Source organism: Dunckerocampus dactyliophorus, chromosome 6 (assembly GCF_027744805.1).
Source record: "Dunckerocampus dactyliophorus isolate RoL2022-P2 chromosome 6, RoL_Ddac_1.1, whole genome shotgun sequence".
NCBI lineage: Eukaryota > Metazoa > Chordata > Actinopteri > Syngnathiformes > Syngnathidae > Dunckerocampus > Dunckerocampus dactyliophorus.
The window spans coordinates 11128075-11150884 of record NC_072824.1 but is presented as its reverse complement, the minus strand read 5'-3'; the positions used below and the strand labels follow the sequence as shown (position 1 = coordinate 11150884).

At 39.6% G+C, this 22810-nt stretch overlaps 1 protein-coding gene across 2 annotated transcripts; it reads right to left on the bottom strand.

Moving 5' to 3' along the window:
- Nucleotides 1-1956: 1956 nt before the first annotated feature.
- On the bottom strand, nt 1957-22810 carry si:ch211-79m20.1 (uncharacterized). 2 transcript variants are annotated; one of them, XM_054780081.1, is made up of 8 exons: nt 22706-22810; nt 22169-22636; nt 12213-12315; nt 8864-8926; nt 8586-8782; nt 6014-6878; nt 4323-4457; nt 1957-2814 (listed from the first exon to the last, which is right to left on the bottom strand). In XM_054780081.1, exons 2-7 carry the CDS (start codon nt 22238-22240, stop codon nt 4336-4338), a joined length of 1422 nt encoding a protein of 473 aa, XP_054636056.1. In that variant the 5' UTR covers nt 22241-22636; nt 22706-22810; the 3' UTR covers nt 1957-2814; nt 4323-4335. The 2 variants fall into 2 exon arrangements, with proteins under 2 accessions (XP_054636056.1, XP_054636055.1); XM_054780080.1 differs by having other exon boundaries at nt 22169-22776.

Below are 22810 nucleotides of genomic sequence, written 5' to 3'. Positions count from 1 at the left end.
TTAAGGTCATTTTTATTTTCATTCTTTCTCTGATCTTGCCAAAGACATGATGTGGTAGCAAGATCAACACATACACCACCTTCTTGTTTTGCCATGAGTCATTTCTTGAATTCACTAGTGTTTCTCACCTTTATCAAATGCTGGCACTTGGAACTTTCTTTGGCTCCTTTGTGGGTTATTTATAAAGTCAAATCAAAGATCATAAGAAAAGCAGAAACACTATTGAATAACAAAACATAACTCATGGCAAAACACGAAGGTGGTGTCTCTGTTGACCTCTCTGTCACATCGTGTGTTTGGCAACAATCACGTCTTCAATGAAGGTAAGAATACATTTAATTTCGTTTAGCCCTTCCGTTCACCATTTATATGTGTTTATGTGCATTTAGAATTGTTTTCTGCATGTAAAACTGTAATCGTAAAACTATAAAAACATGTTTTGTGTTGTTAGCTTTCTGGAGCGGATTAATGGAATTTAAATAATTTCTTATGGAAAAAATTGAGTCGTTTGCATCTGTTTCGGTTAAAATTAGACCTTCTGGAACAGATTAATGACGCTAACCAAGGTTCCACTTTAAATCCATCACAATAAGCTCATGTGCTGCCAGCCTGGGACAGATTTTTGAACATTTTGGTTAAAAATCAATCATTGTATCAAATAAATCCGCCAATCACTGCCTGTCTTGAGGCCTTAAACATGCTAACCCTCCTGATTTCCCAGAATGCAGAGAAGGCAGATAGATATCCATGCACAATAGCTCAGAGATGACAAAACTCATGCAGATAATGCGATTTTGGAATCTGAAGGATCTATGAGACTGGGATTTGTGCTGATTCCAGCTTCCTGCACATCGCGGGAAATCAGGAGGGTTGACTTCTCACAAGTAGAATCGGTCTTTTGAGCCTTATGTTGTTGTGGAAATCTCTGCATAATCCTAGCAACAAATTATCAAATGACAATGAAAACATAACCCTGTTAAGATGTGTCCAAAGAACAAAATGTACCAACTGGATTTGGGTCACATTGGAGTCATCTTCCCCCTTCACAGTGCTTCCTCTTTCACAGTTATTGTTATTGTTCAGACAAAATATGTGCTGTAATGGGGCTTGTCTTTTTTTTTTTTTTTTTAATGCTGTGGGGTTGTGTAATGGTTCAAGTAGCTGGGTTTCATGCATCGAGCACAGACTTGATTTGCAGTCATTCACCATCTCTCTTTGATTAAGCAGAGATCAGGCCAGGGTCTAGTTCACCTTTAACCCCAAGTTAGCTGGGATAGGCTCCACTGAGTCTGCCCCCTGTTGTGACCCTGAACTATAGAAAACGAATAGATTCTTTGATGTTATGATTAATAATGTAGATCAGTCAGTGTGAGGTTACTTTTATAAATGTAGATCCCTGATGTAGCAGCTTATAATGCACTGTCATGACTGTTCCAACTTACTTATGTTTCTGGAGTTCAATCAAGGTTAAAGTGAGTTGCGGTCTGACTTCATTAAGTCGACCTCAAGTGTGTGTGGGTGTGTGTGTCAGGGGAAAGTACGTGCTGAGTCATGATTCCTGAGAGACAGAGAGAATCTGCTGACCGTATTATTTTTTTGCAAAGGTCCCCGTTACGTGACTAATTGCTTCTCCTTAGCAGACAATTTTATTTCATGTTGATGTTTTCAAGGCTTCATCACATACCTTCACCTTCCTCCTTTTCCTCATGGCCGTTCATCAGCCCTCCGTTCCCGGACTGACACACACACACATACACACACACACACACACACACACACACACACACACATGCACTTCTCATCTCACTTTCACCATATGATATTCCTCTGTTGATGTGTCTGTTACAGTTGCCACGGCAACCAGACATTTCTGCTGACCCCCGCCCGGACTTGCGTGACAGCCTCGCAGGACATATGTAGATTCAAGACACACACGCACACGCACACACTAGGAGATGTATGTTGAACTTTTCTTTATTTTCTATGAAAAATAACATTCATGACAGTTACAGTGTACAACCAGTAGTTCCTTTGACCTGAAACGGCAACAATAATAATAATTATAATAATTATAATAATAATTACACTTGAGAACCAAAGGACTTCGTTGTCCTCCTTTTTTTCTTTTTTAAATAAGTTAAGAAATAAAACCCACTTACTAAAAGCGTTTTTACATACATTGTTGGCTATAACTGTCTCACAGCATCTCTAAAAGCCACGTCTTTAAGACTGCTTTTAATCATCTATGATGAGCTTTTGTGGGTTAAATGTGTTTGGGATTTTTAGAACTGTAGAATTGCTTGGCAGGTTAAAATGCCATAGTGGGCAGTAAATGGCCCACCTGCCGCAGTTTCACCACCCTTGCTTTCCAGGCTTGGAGGTCCATGTTATACGATATGGCAGTAGTACAAAGTGAGAGGGTTAGACAGCAGATGCACCCTTAATGCTCCAGTTACTCACCCAGTCTAGAGTCCTTCAGGTCCAGTTCAAGACCAAGTCACAAGCACCCATCAGTCAGTCATGAGGTGAGGACACCCATGGGTGCACCTCAAAGTGACCTGGAGCCCAAAGTGAGTCAATCCAGTGTTTAGTGTGACACAGTTCCTTCGAAGAATTATCAAGATTGCACTTTATTTTTTAGTTTCGTCCACCAGCGTCCATTCACACTTGTCCCCAATGAAGGAATCCCATATGTCCAGTGTGTATCCAGTGTGTCCAGTTTCTGTCCATTGTATCCAGTTTCTGTCCAGTGTGTCCATACACCCTTTGGAGCTGGTTTTCTGGCCGAGGGCCTTTGATTTGCTTCACAAATCCCTGTTAGAAGAAGAGACATTAGTTTCTATATGCTCAATTATAGTCTTGTTTTCATCAAATACAGTTTGGTTCGCTTTGTTGTGGTACTTCATTTTTGGGTATTTCTATCCATCCATCCATTTTCTATGTCGCTTATCCTCACAAGGGTCGCCGGGGTATGCTGGAGCCTATCTCAGCTGACTTTGGCCAAGAGGCGGGGTACACCCTGGACTGGTCGCCAGTCAGTGGCAGGGCACATATAGACAAACAACCATTCACACTCACATTCATACCTATGGACAATTTAGAGGCTCCAATTAACCTAACATGCATGTTTTTGGAATGTGGGAGGAAACCCGCGTACCAGGAGACAAAACACATGCACCGGGAGAACATGCAAACTCCACACAGAGATGCCCAAACGGATATTCAAACCCAGATCTTCCAGATGTGTGGCCAACATACTAACCATATTTAGTATTACCTCCCAAAGGAACTTAATGTTATTGTCACTCTTTGTTTATATAATAATAATAATAACAAAAAAAAAATCTTTTTTTTGTTGTGGATTACCTTCAATAGGCTCCAGGGCAATATACAAATAATGGCTAAAAAGATCAAATATTTAGTACCAGGGGGAAAACATATAACAACAACAATAATAATAGTAAATCTTTATTTAATGAATAATAATAATAATATACATATAATTATATGATGTAATAATAATAATAATATTATAATACATATTATTATATATATTATTTAATATTATTTAATATTTACAATATTCATTATTATTAATTTCTTCTTAGAAAATGGTGACACCTAACGGGACACAATTTTAATGACAAAATGTAAAACTTATCAATTCTTGTAAGTGTCATTATGTTAAATGCATGGTGTGAATGAAAGATCACAAATAGACATGGAGATAGGGAGGATCAAATAAGCTTAAGCTGTTTCTTCCTACTCCTTTTCGGATATGTTGAATTTTGTAAGCGTAATCACGTGGTGTAACATGTCCAAAACAAATAAACATGACCGTGACTCCATATTATTTAGAATTTTCAACTTCCTGTTTACATTTTTGATATCTCAAAGCTGGGTTTTTATTCTTTTCAAATTAGCCAGTCATAACAAATACATATTATATATTTTAATGAATTAATAAGTATCTTTTACAATGGAGGTAAAACAAATGTATTTCCACTGGCCAGGTAACTAAGATAGATAATGATAATAATGGGAAAAATAAGTTGCTAAATGTAATCTTATTTGGATACATCATTATTATTAATGCAATAATATAATTATATTTTGCACACAGTCCAAACTTGAACAGGCTCAGTTTTCCGCAACACTTCATTGTATAATTCGTACCACGGAGGCAAATGCAGCAGTGAAGTCACTCAACTAAGCTGTATAGTAACTTGTGGAAGGTCATTGTTAATTCATAGTAGAGCGTTCATGCATTAAAGACAGGAACAGCAGCACAACAAATGTCCACCCTTGTTGCGTGTGCTCACCTGCACTTCCACTCTACATGATCATGGCTCTCATGGCCGCTTTGCTGATGCGCTTGCGATGTTTCCTCCTGCGACGGGGCGATGCCGGTCTAAAGGGAGTGTGACGGCTGGAGGGCGGGGCTGCTGTGGAGATAACTGTGGAGGACACAGGCGATACATTTTAGGCAGAACACACAGTGTCCATGTTTGTCTTAAAGCAGCTTTCAAGGACTGCAGCTGGGGAGCTCTCACACTTCACCATACTCTGTCCCTTGGTGACCTTGAAGCTTGTGTGAATTTTTTTATAAACCGGTTGAAGCTATGAGTTGCATAAAAGCAGCAAAAGCACAGAGAGAGAGCTCTCTGGGGTGCAAGACGAATAGCTAGACATGTATGTTCTCTCTGAGATGCTTCCTGTTCCTTGTTACCCATCATGCATTGCATGTACTGTAGCAGCCAGTATAGATCAGTACACTTTTACACACATGCATTGCTATCTGACTTGATTAGATCCAATAAAAGAGTGGTCTCGAAAACACTTTTAATTGACATTGTCAGAGAGGTGTTCAATTAATGTTTATTATTGTGGTTGTAGTTGAGAACTATTCGAATATTTTGGTTACATCGTTTGTTATTTATTTGAAATAAATTATTATTTCCCACCGTGTGCGCGTGGGTTTTCTCCGGGCACTCTGGCTTCCTCCCACATTCCCAAAAACATGCAGGTGAGGTTAATTGGCGACTCTAAATTGTCCATGGGTGTGAATGTGAGTGTGAATGGTTGTTTGTCTATATGTGCCCTGCGATTGGCTGGCGACCAGTCCAGGGTGTACCCCGCCTGTCGCCCGAAGTCAGCTGGGATAGGCTCCAGCATGCCCCCGCGACGCTAATGAGGATGAAGCGGTATAGAAAATGGATGGATGGATGGATATTATTTCCCATTTTATATGAATATTTTTTGGTATTTATTTGTAATATAAAATATTATTGAATATTTTGTTACTCTTATTATTGTCCTATGTGATTATTTACTCATATCGGTCAAAAGAAAAAATCATATTTTTATAATATAAAATATTACTGACTATTATACATGTTATATGATATTATAACATGTTTTTATATGATTTTTTATAAGACAGCATTTTTCTTTTTTAGTTTTAATTATTTATATGTATATTATTGTACTGAATAATATTTATTTTAGCATGAATTTACCTTAAACCCCAACAACAATGCTTTTGAGTTACATTATGAGCGATGGCAGATACAGTGGGGTTTTTTTGTTTAGTTTTTCTATTGTTATGTTTTTTAGGGGGGCTTGACCCATATTCAAAATGACAATGTTGAAATATTTAAGCCATGTTCTTTCAGTTCAACAACATCATCATCATCATCATTTAATGCTCCCTCTTGTTAAGCCTACTGTAACGCACATGACTTCAGTGTAGGCAAGACACACATTCCCTCTGTATTTTTTTCCATTTAGCACCGTTTCAAAACGACTACTGTGGAATACATGCCATAACAAAAAGTTACATATACAAAAAAATACTATAAAATGTAAACTCTATTGGCTCAAATGGTGGCGGGAGGCATTTATTTACTCAACTGAAGAGAGTAACAGGCGCATTTGAAACAAAATGTCAACTTAATTATAGATAGGGGTACCACCACCATTTTTACCAAGAAAAATGGCAATTGATGTTTACCTGGCTTTGGTCTTTGCTGAGGAGGATGAGGATGCAGATGTGTCGGCCGGTCTAGTTCACCTTGAACCACCTCCAGAACCTTCTGCCTCCTCTCCTCTTCTGTCATGTGACCTTCTCCAATGTCCTGTCTGAAGAATTTGTCCTCTCTCTCAGTGGCCGGCTTGCCACTTTCCTCCCGCCTACTTTCTGTGTGATGTTCTGTCAGAGTCCTCGCATGTGTGGGCGTGGCCTGCACACTTGGTTGGCTGGTCACTGACTCTTTGAAATTGGTAGAAATGGGGAAAGAGGAAGGGGTCGGGGTTGGTGGTGATTGGGTTGGGTCGGCAGGCGGGGAGGCACTGTCCGACTGGGGGGCGTTGAGTCGATATTGCGTCCTCATGTTGAAGTCCTGGTTGTAGCCCTGCTGCCGATGCACATCGCCACCGATTTCCTCCCTGCTGACGTCATGTCCGCTGCCCTGGCCCACAGGCTGAGGGCTTCCCAGGACGCCATGCTCCAACCGGCCGTCCGACGGCCAGCTGACAAAAGAGTGGTGCACCCTGGGCTGCGTCCAGTGCACAAGTTGCGTGTAGCTCCCCTGCGGCCAATGCCTGGCCACCGACTCCTGCTCCTCGCTGTTGTAAAGACGCTGGTTATGCTTCAGGTCGTCATGGCGATGGAGGTCAGCCTTAGAGCTGTGGGGCTTGGGTGGGGCTGGGTGAGCCGCCCGAGGGAGGGGCGGGATGGGCAGAGGGTTGGGTGAGCGAGTGACGGAAAGGGAAGACGAGGAGGAGGAGGGCTGACACCTGCAGGCCACGTGGTCTTCCACAGAGATGATGGCTTTGTCGTAATGGGCCTTCCTGTTGATGTACTGGATCTTTATCACCTGCACACACACACACGTACTAGTGAGAATGTGTTGTGCAACAAGCAGCCTCACGCTGGCATGAGGACGTTTCCAGACAAGCTGATAATGCTTGGGAAATGTGGTGGCTTCCTGCCAGAACTGATTTTTCAGGTGTCATTTTCCACTTGTTTTAGAATTGACACCATGCACACGTTTTGTTTACACTTGACAGCAGATTTGGACCATTTATTGGCATCTTAACTCATTATTCTAAGTGGAGCTGTTGGCTTAATAGGAGGTTTATCACAAAGGGCTGCAAACACAGAGAAAGTGGCAGTCTGGAGGAATAACACAATGAGCCCTGCGGCATCTGTAAAGCTCACAAGTTCACATGCCCTATCTTGTTTGTATAATCTGAGCAAAAATGAGAGTGTAAAAATGTCACTTGAGAGTCAATTTCATACTAAGCCAATGTCCACATGTGGACAGGTATTTTTAAACAAAACAGTCACATTCTGGGGTGCAAAGAACCTCTCGCTGGATTAGGGGTGGGCAACCTGCGGCCCCTGTGCCATATATGGAACGCTAAAACATTTGATGCGGCCAGCATGCAATTTTAAAGCAAAAAAAAGACAATTTATCGTATACATTATTAAAGATTAGTTCCATTAGTTGAACATACTTAGTGGAGGACTCAAATGTTGGAAAAAGGTTCCCCATCGTTGCTTTGAAAATGTAATTCCTCGGCTGTCAAAACAACAGGTGGCTCTATAACCCAACTTTAAGAACATTTTAGCCAATCAGATGGGAGTTACTCCGAAATATTACACTTAAATCCACAATGACTTAATATGAAGAAAACCAAAAACATACCTACTTCCTTGTTTCGGCGTACCTCAAAACTAATTCATGGAAAGTCTGCACCCTAAATGTCAGTTTTCTTTGACCTTAAATGATGTTTGTGTGTGAACTGCAACCAAAACTCATACAAAAACATTTTGTATTTGTGGAAATCAAATCGACCTTTGATTTTTGCATTTTTAAAATTCACTAAAGTTCACTAAGTTCACTAAAGTGCACTTAATTGAACTATTACTGTCTATTACTAAAATGGTATAGACAATATTTTAAGTCAGTTTTAGCATTGCATCTCCAAAATGTTGGCAGGTGCGTGGTCCACAAAAGCAAATAACCTAATTTGAAAACACTGGCATTAACAGCTGTGGCTGTAGGCAACTTCCTGATATGTATATAATATATACCATACTACCATATATAATATGGTAGTATCTGCATTCGAAGTATCACTTTGCATGCACTTAAAAAATTGCATGTTGCTGTGCTGTTTTAATATTATTTATATATGCTGACTAAGCAGTTTGCTCCTTATCGCTATTACAACATTGGTTGTGGACTACACTTAATAAATGACCGTGTGATCAAAGACAGCTACAATTTCGTTTCCACTTTCTCATGCACTCCAAATCATTATTAAAGTTACAAAGATAACACATATAGTGAGTAGTTTTTACATTTTTTGCAGTCATTGGTAGTGTAGTGGTTGACATAACGCTATTTTGTGCAGCTTCCGTGGGCTCATTACCCATATAATGCTCTTCGCAATCACCCAGTGATTGACTGGTGACCAGTCTACCCCGCATCAGCCTGGATAGACTCCATCTCCTTGTCACAGCCAAGTATCATAGACTCTTATTTGGACTGGTGTGGTTCTGGTGTTGGGTTTACCTGCAGGTATCTGCTGGAGGTGACGGTGGGCACGCACTGCAGCAGCCTTGTGTTGCAGCAGCCTGAACATCGCTGCACCTCCACGCAAGGCGGCCACAGCATGAAGTTGGCATTGCGCCGGTCCAACATGGACCTCGTTATTTCTATCACCTCCGTCCGAACTTTGCACGCCGCCTGCTGCGCTACCTCAGCCTCCACTAGGGAGCAGCAGAGAGACGGTTCAATGTAAAGGTGACAGAATAGAATTGAAACACAGTAGAAGAAGAAGGAAAACCTACTGATACTTCTGATGTGTCGTCTTTGGGTTTGATTTGTGAGAATATTGCCATCATCCTCTCCTTCTAAAAAAAAAAAAAAGATACATTTTGTTACTTTTCGTGTGACATAAAGTGGTCACAACTTTAGCAAGCATGAACTTTGTTAGCCTGGATCATTGTTCATTGCACAAAGGAAGCCATTTTTTTCTCCTCCTGCTGAAACAATTAGGCTATTTTTTGCCGCAATTTGTCTCAGCGCTGTCAAGAATACTGCTGAGGGGAGATATGAGCTGTTAAATATAGCCAATGTGTGTGTGTGTTTGCACTCGCATATGTCGCCATTTTATAATTTGCTCTTTCATTTTAATTATATCCCTAAGTGTAAATGAGAGAGGTTGTCCTGGGTTATTTCTTTAATATGGTTCTTAATGAAGTGCCTGATGCTGAGCAGCTAGTAATTACTCCCAGAAGTTGTTTTCATCTGTGCAATTATTTCATTTTTACATGACTGGTTCCTTTCTTCTTCTTTTAATTTAATTTGGTTAACTGTGTCAAAGTGAGAGCACGAGTACTTTGAAAGAAGAGACCGTATGCACTGAGTCACTCTTTAAGTCCATCTCATTACACAATTAAGTCAACACTTGCTGAGGCATAAACTGACATTGGGGACTTATTGTCACTGTTGCCAACTTTTCAGTAAGAACAGTAGCTATTGGCTGTCTTAGAAGTCGCCAGAAGTTGAGGTCATCATCAGATTCGCATAACATGTGCATATGGTTTTGTAAAATGTAGGAAAATAGCATAACCTTGTAAAAATACCTTAATTACGTTTAGAACTACAAATAAACTTGATTCTTGGTTTGTTCATTTAAAATTGGCCACCATTTCATCAAAATAAATAATTTTAATATTTTATCTCAGTCAGTGCCTCTCAAAGTTCCCCCATCACACGTTGGCTATCGAGAACATTTTTAAATTAGAACAATTGTACAGCGAATAACATTATTCTATGACTGGTGTGGTTTCCTGAGTAGCACACTCTTCTGGTGAATATATGTAATAACAACTGAGCTTCACAAATATCAGCAATATAGTAGGCTTATCAATTGCTTATATTTACCCGAAGAATTGTAAGATAATCCACTTCATTTTACAAATAAAGAGTAGCAAATAGACTAACAATAAAATATAAACACACCCTCCTCTTTTATCCAGGCCTACTGAAGATGAAGAAACATTTGTGTTTTAGATCTTGCTGTGTAAAACAGGTCGAGCTCCGCCACCGTGGCATCGCGGCTTGAGTGATTCATTTGCACTTTTGATGCATAGAGCTCCACATCGTGCTCTCAGCGTGCTGCGGAAGCTCACTGGACACTGACGGCTGGTGACTGCCTTTCGGTGACCTTTCAACAGCACCTGCCGCTACTCATTGAGAACACAAAATGCGGAACAATACGTGCTTTCACTTTTGAGTCCACAAATACCCGAAAACTCCCCAACAACGGCAGAAAAAGTCACTAGATTTGTCGCTAGTTGCTTTTTTTTGAGAAAATATGTTGTCAGTGTGGTTGGAATGTCGCCAGATCTAGTGACAAAATCGCCAAGTTGGCAACGCTGCTTATGTTTGATTTCTGTTTCTTTGTGGTGATAGATGCCCCCTGTTGGTCTGGAGTGTAATTTGATGGGCTAGTTTTGTTGGACTGTTACATACTGTATGTCAACTTTATATACAACACCAGCCCATTTCAGTTGATAGGATGATTGCACAACGGTGCTTAATTAGATAACTGACCAAAACTATAATATGAAAAGTACAAATCTGTGGAGATATGGAGAAATAATACATCAAATACTCAAATATAACACTCGAAAGAACAAGAACGACCATTAAAAATAGCGCTCAAGCGTAAACCTAGTCCATATAAAATGATAAGCTAAGAGGTCTTCAAGAACTTACAAAGTGTTTTTTGTACAAAATTTAGTTGAATTCGATTGAACTACATCCACATTATTATTAAATTTAGACTATTTGGCTGCCTAAACGGGCTGCAGAGTAGCTCAAACAGGAAGTACAAGTTGAAACAAAATATGCGGTATATGACGAAATTAAAATTGAGCCACAACATTCAAATTAACAAATTTATGTTGCATATTCACAACATTTTCCTGAAACGGAGACGCTTCACAATTTGGTAGCAATCAGCGAATTCAGGCCTGACTATGCAAACAGGAAGTACACGCCGTTTTTTGACAGCTCGGGAGATTTGTTGATCATGTGGAACTTGATCGATCCGACATTCGTATTAACAAATTTATGTCACATATTCACTACATTTTTCTGAAAAACAGACATTTCACAACTTGGCAGCAACCACCGGAGCGCACAAGCAATTTGGGCCCGACTATTTGCTTGTCTAAATGACCTGCAGCGTAGCTCAAACAAGATGTATAAGCCATTTTTAACAGTTAAGAGTTTTGATGATTATGTGAAACATCATCTATCTAAATGTTGATTACTTGTTTATTTTTTCATTATTATTTTTTATAATAATAAAATAAATGTTGAGTACTTGGCAGCAACCAGAAGAGGGCACAAGTAATTCAGTCCCGACTATTTTGCTGCCTAAACGGGCTGCAGAGTAGATCAAACAGGAAGTACAAGCCGTTTTTGACAGTTAAAAGTTTTGTTGACCATGTGAGACTTGATGGGTCTAATTGTTGATGACTTGGCCGCAACCAGAAGAGGGCACAAGTAATTCAGCCCCGACGATTTTGCCGCCTAAATGGGCCGCAGAGTAGCTCGTGTTATTGCAACGTTTAAGGCAAAATAAAGCGTGAGCTATATGAACTGCAAGATAAGGTAGTTGGATGTAAATGAAAACACAACAAAAACATAATTAATCATTCATTTTCCAGACTCATTTAGCCAGATGCTCATCCCTAGTGAAAAGCTTACTACACTGTGAGTCATCTTGCCCCGTTTTTGTGCATACGTTCCTCTCTGTGTCGCTGTTATGTCACCGCTTTACTTATGCCTCATGATTAACGATGAAAGGATCAGCTATTAATATATGCATGTGTGACTTAGTTTCACTTTAGCATTAATGTATTTTTTATCAAACTGCCGAGTGATGTATGCATGACTGTTTTCTCAGACTGCGGCACCACAGGGATGTGGCGCATGAGAGTTAGGAAAGTAGCAAACTTCTTTTTCTCAGCTTGTTTCCATCAAGGTCACAGCTACTTTCTCAAGTGTATCTAAGATGGCTGCATTCTTGCCACTGCAGGCAGCTGGAGCCACGCCCCACTAACGCTCACCTCCTCCACGTCTGTCTACTAAGCGTGTTTTTGTGCATGTTAGTGTTAGTACCTATTGCACCGGCCTCGTGCTGCAGCAGCATCTTCAGGTCGTCCACAGAGGAGATAGGAGAGTTCCTCACCAGGTCGACCAGCGACGCAGGGAGCGGCTCGCCCTGGAAAAACACAACGCTTTATGTCACTAATAATCATAGTTTGTTTGCATTTACATTGATTGGCATGGACATTAATAATGATGCAATAATGAGGTAGTTTGTTCTTCTTTAAAGCAGGCTTATTTACACTCACATAATTAGAAATACAAAAAACTTCTTGGAAAAGTTACCTGCTACTTTGTGTCCAAGTGGGGTTAATTGGTTGCCCCTAAATACACCATCAGAGCCTCAGCGCTTAGAAAGGAGTGGACCACTCAAACTAATTAGCTGCATAAAACCAAAGGGCCTGACATTTTACCACTATTTTCTTGAAGTATAATCCCTTGGCCAGGCTTTTCTGGCAGCCATAATGAGTTATTGGTTCTCCAGAACTTCCTTTCACTTGATTTGACTTTAATGCTCTATTTATTTTACTTTATTTTATAAGTCAAAAATGTACAGAACACACCCTTTCAGAATTTTTATACAATGTTCTTAACTTAAATAGCCTTTTCTCCCCACATTTTTGCAAATATTATTTGATTTAAAAAAAAATGTACATTGTATAAATGTAGATTTAAAAAATGTTGTTTGATTTCCTTGTAATTATACAATAATTTGATTTTATTCCATTTTACCTTAGTTTAGCCCTTTACTTTTTTTATTTCGTATGCACTGTAGCTGGAAAATTGTCCCCTTTGAAAATATTTATACAAATCCCTTGTTTTTAAAAAACATTCTTGCATTTAATCCTATAGTACAAATTAGTATAGTACAAAAACATTGATTTAATTTGATTTAAAAATAAATAGAGCAAAATAAAAAAAATTAAAAATCCTATATATTTGCACAGTAGCTGGAAATTTTTCCCTTTTTAAAATTTTTGGACAGTGTCTTAGTAAATGATATTGTTTTCCCCACATTTTTGTCATTATTAATTTTTTTTCTTCACGTAAATATTTTATTTTACTTTATTTAATAAAAAAATAGAGCATGTTCACACTGTTTCTGGGAAATAATCCCTTGTACAATTAGTACAAATTGTACAATTTGCCACTAAATTCATGAGCGATGACATCGAAGCAACACCGTCTCGCTGTGTTCTCTGCACAATCATGTACAGTAGCACTCTTTGGACTTAAAACAGAGGAAAGAAAGATTCCAAAAGCAGAAATATTGTGTATATGTTCTTCCATGCCAACACATGCTCCAGTTTCACTTCCTCCCGCAGAGGAAACCATGGTTGGGATGTGTGTTGATGCCGTTGTCACTCTCTCCTCGTCTGTTTTGGCCGCAGAAACACACTTGTTGTGTGTGTTCAGCTAGTCCACATATTGGCTACAATATAAAATAGGTACAGCAGAACAATACAATGAGACTTGATACATGAGTTGTATGAAAACTTCTGCCTGTACAGAGTGTGTTAGCAGCGAAGTAGAAAATATCGCATGTAGTAATGTACTTTAACCTCGCTACTGAATGTAAAGGGAGAAATAAGACTGTTTACGCAGCTGCCGGGAGGAATTCGATTCTTAAAGTCAAGCGTCGATAACTTGCTGTTTGTCCTGGTTTTCTAGAAATGCGATAAGAGTGGTATTCGACGGGGCTTACTGGGCTTTATGGAACTTATTCATGTATTGGGATGGTTGGAATGTTAGTCGATCTCAACTGAATTTAGATTGATGACATTTTTCATGCATACGCCGTGCTGTTAGTAAGTCCTACTGGGGACACACCCTTTTGCGTGTCTGTAGCTTTAATGCTAATGAGCTGTGTTTGTCTGAGTGTGAAGGTGTGGCTCCAAGAAGCGCTATTGTGCACTTCATCCACTCCAACATAACGCCCAATGTAAAAGATGCCATGTATCACATACAACAACACACACGTTAACAACACTAGCATAGCCACAGTGCTAATATTGCAGCAACATCATGCTAGGTTAGCTTCTTCTAGTGTAGCCTTCTTTTGTTGTTGTTTTTTTTTTTGTTTTTTTTTACAAAAAGTGGTGAGCGTATACCCAAGGCGTGCTCATTTATCTAGGGGCGGGTCAGAAGCAGTATCATGTCCATAAGGATGGAGGTTTTTCCTTTATGACGTCATGAAAACCCACAACTTAAATAACGACCATTTGAGTGTGTTTTCTCTCAACAGTGGCGCGAACGAGTGAGAGAGATGACAGATTATTCTCATGCTTGGTCCAACTCTCAATTTCCAATTCTGATATCAACTGATACCGATATGTGTGACATCACATATCTTTTTCTTGACTAAAATTGTTCTAAGGTAAGTTCTTGTGCCTTGATTTATATCATTTTTTAAAATATAGAATGTATTTTTAGTTAAAGGGGTATTGCTTAAAACACATGAATTTGCTGATTATTATTTTGATTGATAACGTTCATGTTCTTATTTAACATTCATTAAAACGACTATATATTCCATAAAGTTCTTATCTTAGCCATCTGAGAAGATCAAATACATTGTTTTTGGTGTCTAACTGTTTCCCAAGTATATTAGTGTGTGTGTCAATGTATAAACGAGAGGCATTAACTTCAATTTATTTGTAGAAAGGCTCTTTATGAAAGTAAGTATATTTATTTGTAGTCACTTACAGCGCGGCTTTGCCACATCCAATATGGCGGCGACATTGACGTAAGGCTCAACGCTCGACGCGGCGTCTACGTATATGGTTTTGACAACAGCACTTCCTGTTTCCCAGCATGCTTTGCTGTACTGTTGTTGTAAATGGCTGCTGAGTTACACGTTTTAAGATGCATAAAATGAATCAATGAAACAATTGTGAGTGTGTGTGTGTGTGTGTGTGTGTGTGTGTGTGTGTGTGTGTCTCAAAAGACGTTCAGTATTGTCGCTGTTGTCGGAAGTGTGGGTCCCACTGGCCGCTCCGTCTCCAACTCATTCACATTCACACACAAGCCTCTATTGTTACACATTAACAACTGTGCATCCATCCATCCATCTGTTTTCTCTAGTGCGTATCCTCTCTCAGGGTTGCCTGAGCCTATCCCAGCAGCAACATGATTCATCATAAAATTTCACAAGGGTAGTAAAATTGTAATTAGCTGCTTGTTGCTAGGCAGAATTTTTTTTTAATCATTTAGGCTCAAAAAACCCCTAAAAACCAATTGGCATACACTACAGCAGCCATTCAGCCTGTTATACAGTATCAGCTGCCCCACAAAGCAGAGAAAGAATAGGGAGAACCGGCAGGGCATTACGTTAAACAGCACTGTGAGTAAAACTCATTGAGACACATTCATTTCACAAATGAATGAGGGCCCTTTAAGGAAAAGGTGATGATAACAACAGAGAAAAAGTATGAGCTCACAGAATGTTGTCATTTTATGACAATGGCATGATATCGTGACAAAATGTTGCACTATGACTAGAAAAAAAACACGTTATCAATTGAATTGTAATAGTACAACAAATTGTCACAATCTTACAAAACAATACTTGTAACATAATAACAATTTCACCAGGAAATAATGGGGATTTTTACAAGAAAAAAGCTAACCATAGAACCAGAAATTGACGTTGCTGTGACAAATGTGCAATACAATATGGCTAAAGTGACAATAAGACCACAATAAAAGAAGAAGAGAGTGTTTCAATGTGAAGAGACTTAACCTCCCAGGTTCCCGCTGCTGTACAGGACAATCATATGTCATCAGGGTAAGTAGTTTTATTTTGTTATACAGCGGTTAACTTGTTTTTGCACTTGTGTAACAGTTACGATGTCCAAATGTTACTTGCAGTGCAACATTGCCTCTGCATTTAATAAAGGGTTATGATGGACACAGTTTGACTCTGGAACAGACTCATTCATCTTCTATAAGTTCCAATGGCAACAATGGAATTGACATGAAAGGTTTTATTATAATGGTTCAACATTAGATTTAGTTTCATTTCCATCCTCTTTTTCGGAATGTTCCTCTTTTTTTCCCCGCATCTAGTTTTGTCCTTGTGGTTGTGTCTCACAGTGCGCTGGTGGGCGGCGGCGGAGGACACCTGGATGACTTTCACAAGCCATTGGCTGACCTAGTTAAGCAAACACACACTACACACACACTGTTTTCCACTTCTGATGCTTAAACCACTGCTTTCCACCCAATTTATCCCCACGCATACACAAGGAGCCCAACAATGCACATTCTTAAACATGAGTGAGGGGTGCATACACACGCAAACACACACATATACATACACACAAACAGGAACCAGCAGGTGACATGAAGAGAGCAGCCATGAAGTGGACATGAAGCTAATAATACACCTCAGCCCAGCTAAATGAACCTGTTTGGATGCCATGCTAAGTTAATTATTTGCTCTCTGCGCCTCAAATATTGTCTTTATCCTCCCTGTGGCCAACATCTTTCCGCTCAGTGTTGTTGTTTTTGCCTTTTCCTTAAATAACTATTTCTGTTGTCACAGTGCAAGTGGCTCACGGTGCAGGAAGCCTGGAAGGCATGGAGAGATCTTATGGAATGTTTGTGGAGAAAGGTGAGGTGTAATGGAATGTAATTATGGGGCCAGTTGGCTGTTCTTACACACACACACACACACACACACACACAGTCATGTTTCCATCATGAGGACATCAGACTGCATGTATTTCCCCTTCATTTGTTTTACTGCAAAAAAATGCTCCTCAAAGATTTTCTATATAACAGAATCGCTCTGCTGTTTTTAGGGACCTACTGCCAAAACAAAGATCCTTTATAGCACAGGGGCGCGCTGATGTTTTTAAGGATGCACTGCAAAAACACTAGTCAGAGATCCTTTATGGGACAGTGCACTTTGATGTTTGTAAGGACCTACTGCAAAAACGCCAGTCAAAGAGTCTCTATATAACAGGAGCGCTCTGCTGTCTTTAAGGACCTACTGCCAAAACACTAGTTCAAGATCCTATATGACAAGAGCGCTCTGCTGGTTTTAAGGATGTACGGTAAAAACGTCTCAATATAGTGGGGCGGGTCCCCCTGGGGGGACGTGAGAGGCAGGGAGGACTTTCAATATTAGTGTAGACCTGCCAACATGTATGAATTTGTCGTACTCAACTCGTGATTAGACTCTTGGGTACGCTTGTATGCTTCACTGATATCCATTTTGTCGTGTTTTGCAGGTTTCAGTTTCGATTTCAGTCTGTACAGTACAGATAAATAAATAGATATCAGTTTCTCAAGAGTATTTCAAATCCAGGGGGTGCAAAAACATTTCTGTCCCCCAATGCGGGCATGACAGAAAATAATTGAGAACCACTGCACCCAGTCAAAGGTTCTTTAAAGGACAGGGGCGCTCTGATGCTCTTAAGGACCTTTAACAAAATCGCCAGTCAAAGATCCTCTATATGACAGGAGTGCTCCTTTTTTTTCTGGACCTATGCGAGGAAGCTTTCAAAGAAGTTATGCAACCACAGAGATCAACACAATTGCTTTGCTTTTTTTCTGGTCTTGCAGCCACTTGTTGCTAGGCAGAACTCATAAGTCTCAATCAATTCCTGCCTCATCAACCAAAGAAGATGAAATAGCATCACAACTAGAGCTGAAACAATTAATCGATTAATCGATGGTTAATCGATTACCCAGTTAATCGACGACTATTTTGGTAATTGAGTCATCATTTTTTTTATTTAAATATGTGAATATTCTCTGATTTCAGCCTCTCAAATGTGAATCTTTTTAAATTTCCTTAGTCATCCATGAAAGCAGACCTATTACCTTTGTGTTTTAGCCAAAACAACATATTCACACATATCAGCTTTGACAGTAATGGGCATTTTGCCACTTTCCTGATATGTTGCGGACCCAACCACTAATCGTAGGCTTCATATTAATTTGGTCCATCTATGGCCTAACTGATTACTCCATTAATTGAAACAACAAGCTTCAGATTAATTGACTAAGAAAATGATCATGATTGTATTTTTGTGTACATTTATTGTTTTCCTGAAGCTATTTGACACACACTTAGATTTTTTATTATTTAAATTGATTTGAACAGAATATATAATATGGTGCTTGTGCACTTCTTTGCTCTGTCAGTTCACATCTTCTATTTCTGAATAAAGAGGCGAAAATTAAAAATGTTTTTTTTAAATCCATTTAATAAAAAATAATTGTCCGACTAATCAGTTCTTAAAATAATCATTCATTGCAGCGTAATCACAACCACTCGGTAGCTGAGAGCATTTACAAAATAAATACTGTGAGACAAATTTCTGTCAACACAATTTGCAACACTGCTCTGTATTTACTATAAAAATAACTTTTAATGCAGATCTCTGTCAGTTTGATAACGGAGCTGCCGACAAGAACATTCTCCAATGTCCTTGCACCAAAGACAGCTTAAAAACAAATACTCTTATCAGCCTTTTGCGCTTTTCTATCTGACACACACACACATTGACACAAGCGCATATGTCCAGCAACACATGTGCAGCTGGCCATGCACCCAGATGTGCTCCCACACACATAGAGCACACAAAGTCGGTGAAAATCCCAAGCAGATTAGTTGTTGTTCTTATGTAAAATGGATCAAGATCAGCGGCTGCCAATCACAAGAGCTGAGCTCAACCACTGGGGACAATAGTCACATGACTCGGTTGACTCCTAGTGTGTGTGAGTGTGTGCAAGGTGTCAACGGGGTCATGATTGGACCTGCTATTAGCTTAGCAGGTTCCATAAAGGTCAACGGGCAGCGTTAACTGCATTTCCAGTTGCCAAAAGGACAGATCAATGGATGGATGGATGGATGGATGGATGGATGGATGGATGGATGGATAGATGGATAGATAGATAGATAGATAGATAGATAGATAGATAGATAGATAGATAGATAGATAGATAGATAGATAGATAGATAGATAGATAGATTGACAGATAGATTGACAGATAGATTGACAGATAGATTGACAGATAGATTTATCTTCTACTAGTAGTACAGTATATACATACTATTTACCACAATAAAGTTGTAATATTCCGACAAATTGTGAATTTACAGGAAAAAGTCATTATTTTACAGGAAAAGTCAGAATTTTATGGAAATAAAGATGTGATATGAAAATAAAAAACAGCATAAAATTTTTATTTTAGAGGCAAAAGTTGGAATTTTGTGAGGCAAACTCCCAACGATATGAACACAAATAAAGTTCATATCATTCATAAAAAGTCAAGAGTTTTACGAGAAGGTTATGGGAATTTTACGAGAAAAAGTTGTAGACATGACAAAAAGCCATACAATAGTTGGAATTTTACGAGGGTAAAATTGTGAGATTAGGATAAATTTAATTGATACTATGGGAAAAACTAATAATGTTATGAGAAAAAGTGGTAAATTTACGAGAAAAGCTCATCATTTTATGACAAATTAGTTACAATGTTACGAGAAATTAACATTATGGGAAAAAGTCGTACATTTTACTACACGATAGTATAAGTTTACAAGGATAGAGTTGCGATATTACGAGAAATGTTCCTACTATTGCAATAATAATAAAAATTGCAATAATAAAAATTGTAATAATATTAAAAGAAAAAGTCCGAGAATAAAATTGTGTAAAAAATGTTCAGAATGTTATGAGGAAAGATGGATATGAGATTATGAGGGGGAAATTAATTATATTACAGCGCACAAAGCAGTAATTTGACAAGTATAAATTTGTTACATTACGATTGTAATGCAATACACGTGTTAGGATGACGATTCTTGAGGTTGTTACGTTATGCTATTGTATAATATTGACAAGCAATGAAATAATAAAGTTGTGATATGAGGAGGAAAAAAAAGTTTCCATTCATGAGAATAAAATCTTGAACCATTATGAGAAATACAAGATAGATGTTTGACTCGTGATGTGGTATGCTTTGGATTGTTGCCTTTTCCCTATGATAGATAGTATCTAGTAGATAGATACAAAGATTCTGTAGATAGATACAAGTATCTGGATAGATACATACTTGAGTGTGTGTTTGACTGCCATCTGCCAACTGGCTGCTGGCAAAAGAAGCAGCTGGATTCATGAGGCTGAATGAGGTGACTGCAGTGACATCAGCATTAACCACACACACACACATACACATTGAAAGCAGGTCCTGAGAGTGTATGTGACTGCCTTCGAGCTCCAGCAGAAACTGCTGGAGCTCGAAGGCAGTCACTTCTGAAGTCGTGACACTAAAGCTTGGCCGGGAACATGCAGTGATGACATGCACACCGTCACATACAGTACGTGCAAGCGCAGTGCAGTGTCACGTCTTACTAAAGCTTTTACTAATGAATACACAACATTTATAACTTGTGTGCTGACTGTCCAAACACTTAATCAGAACAGACATTTTATGGTGCATAAGAAGATCATCTTATTGAAAATCCAATCAGATTGCTCTCATGTCGTCCCTACGCTGTTCACAACTACTAGAGTATTAAAAAATACACTTAAAAACAATGGTTTTTTTAAATAGCTTCATCAAATTTGATGTAAATGCATATCAATTTTGGAAATATGGGCCCTTGTTTTATTCAAAAAGTAATATAGAGTTAGAAATCCCACAGTTTTTGCATGGTTATGTTGTTTTGTTTCATTCTGTTTCGGTGACTTGTCCCACTTTGTTTGACGGCCCTTGAATGCACCATAGTCATGTGCGCTTGCTAACTTTCCCCCACGCTGCATAGACTATTATACTGTATTTTTTCCCGTTTTTCTTTCACCTCATATTTGGTCCCAAATGCTGATAATAAGTGGGATTGCGTAAAGGTATTGAGTGCTCATGTACAGATTTGTTTGGTGTACAAGTTAACTCATGCTAGCACGCTGCTAGCCCCCACCCCCAACCCCCAATTGTGCAGTTTGTGGGAACACAAGCCGGTCCGTGGGTCCGAAAAGGTTGGGGACCACTGGGGACAAAATTTGCATAGCATCTGGGTTGTTGCTATGATATGCAGTGATAAGACCCTAAAACCTTATAAATCCACTATAAATCCAATGTACCAAATAGAGTCTCCAACCTCTACAGTCAAATTCGGCTGAAGTTGCACAATTCGACCAAATTTTTGGGGCAAATTTGCCTGTAGGGTTGCATGCATATCTCATACAGACACATGTTCAGCTCAGTGAGTATGTAAGTGATTCAGTCCACAAGTGCTTTTTCTTTTTTCTGTTTTGTGTGATGCCACCACAGAAGGGTGCTAAAGAGGAGACATGTGATGACAATAATACACATACATCCCCGTCCTGGCTGCTCAGTTCAGTATGGCTAAAGGGGCGTATGAAAGTTAAGTTACCCCAGAAGGCTTACCCATAATGCCACAGTGGAAGACTGTGGCGATATAACCATAGAACCAGAAATGCAACATAGTAGCACACACATCACAGGCCAGGCTGCTGACACGTAATGGGAAAGTACGCAATTTATTGTACTGACCTGCTGTATTTACACTCGTATGATAGTTAAGACACGTCGCAGTACAGTATGACTAAATGGGCGATGATAATAGTTATGGGTAAGTATACAGTTATTTTACCGGTGTTAATTAACTTTATTTTGTGCTTGTACGCAGTTTAGAATGTTAAAATATTGAAAAAACATTGTCTCACAGTTAGTACTGTACATGTTTTGTGATTACCACCGTTTGACCCTGAAACAGATTGAAGCAATTTCTATTATCTCCTATAGGGAAAATGAACTGTAAATATCAATAATGTAAAGTTGCAATGTTGTATGAAAAGTCTTACTACTGTAGAGCACTTTCCATACCTAACCCCTTTTTTCCTGGCTGTAGTCATCTGTTTCATATTGTATTAAGGTCCCCATGACGTCACAGACCTGGTCCACATTGTGGTCCAAAGGGGTCTTACCTCAGCACTGCCGAGCCTCAGGATCGTCGCTGAGAGCGCGGCCAAGAGCAGCAGCAGGAGCCACGACCTCATGTTGCCGCCCAGCCAGAGGAGCCGCCAGCGACCGGCTGGGCATTTAGCACCTCGGCGTCCACTCTCACCGAGCCCCGGTCCTCGCTGGATGAGTCCCACTTAAGTGCGCAGTGTTGATGAGTGAAGAATCCCGATCCCGGGCTGATGGCTCACAGGAGTGACTCACTCTCTGGCTAGACGTGTGTGACTCTGTCCATGGTCGGGGCAGGTGCCTGGAGGCGTTGTGGTCCACGGATGAGAGGACGGTGAAGATGGATCAATCAATGTGAGGTGAATCCAAACGCACACAATCAACTTTTAACTCCACGAAAATCACAGTCCTCTTGTATGAAGTCCAACACGTCCAAAGATCCGTGCGTAAAAGTTGATCCACGTCCACGCGCCGTGCGTAAAGCTCTGCAAATGCAACAAAGGTCAGCAGCCTTCATCCACCTCTAACAACACTTACTGCGTGGCTTCACTCACCAAACCACCTCGTCCAGTGTGTGTATGTGTGTAATAACGGCGTGGACCTGTTCCCTCCCTCCCCTCCACGTCACGCTCACGTCGTTCTCGCCCTGCGCGCGTCCC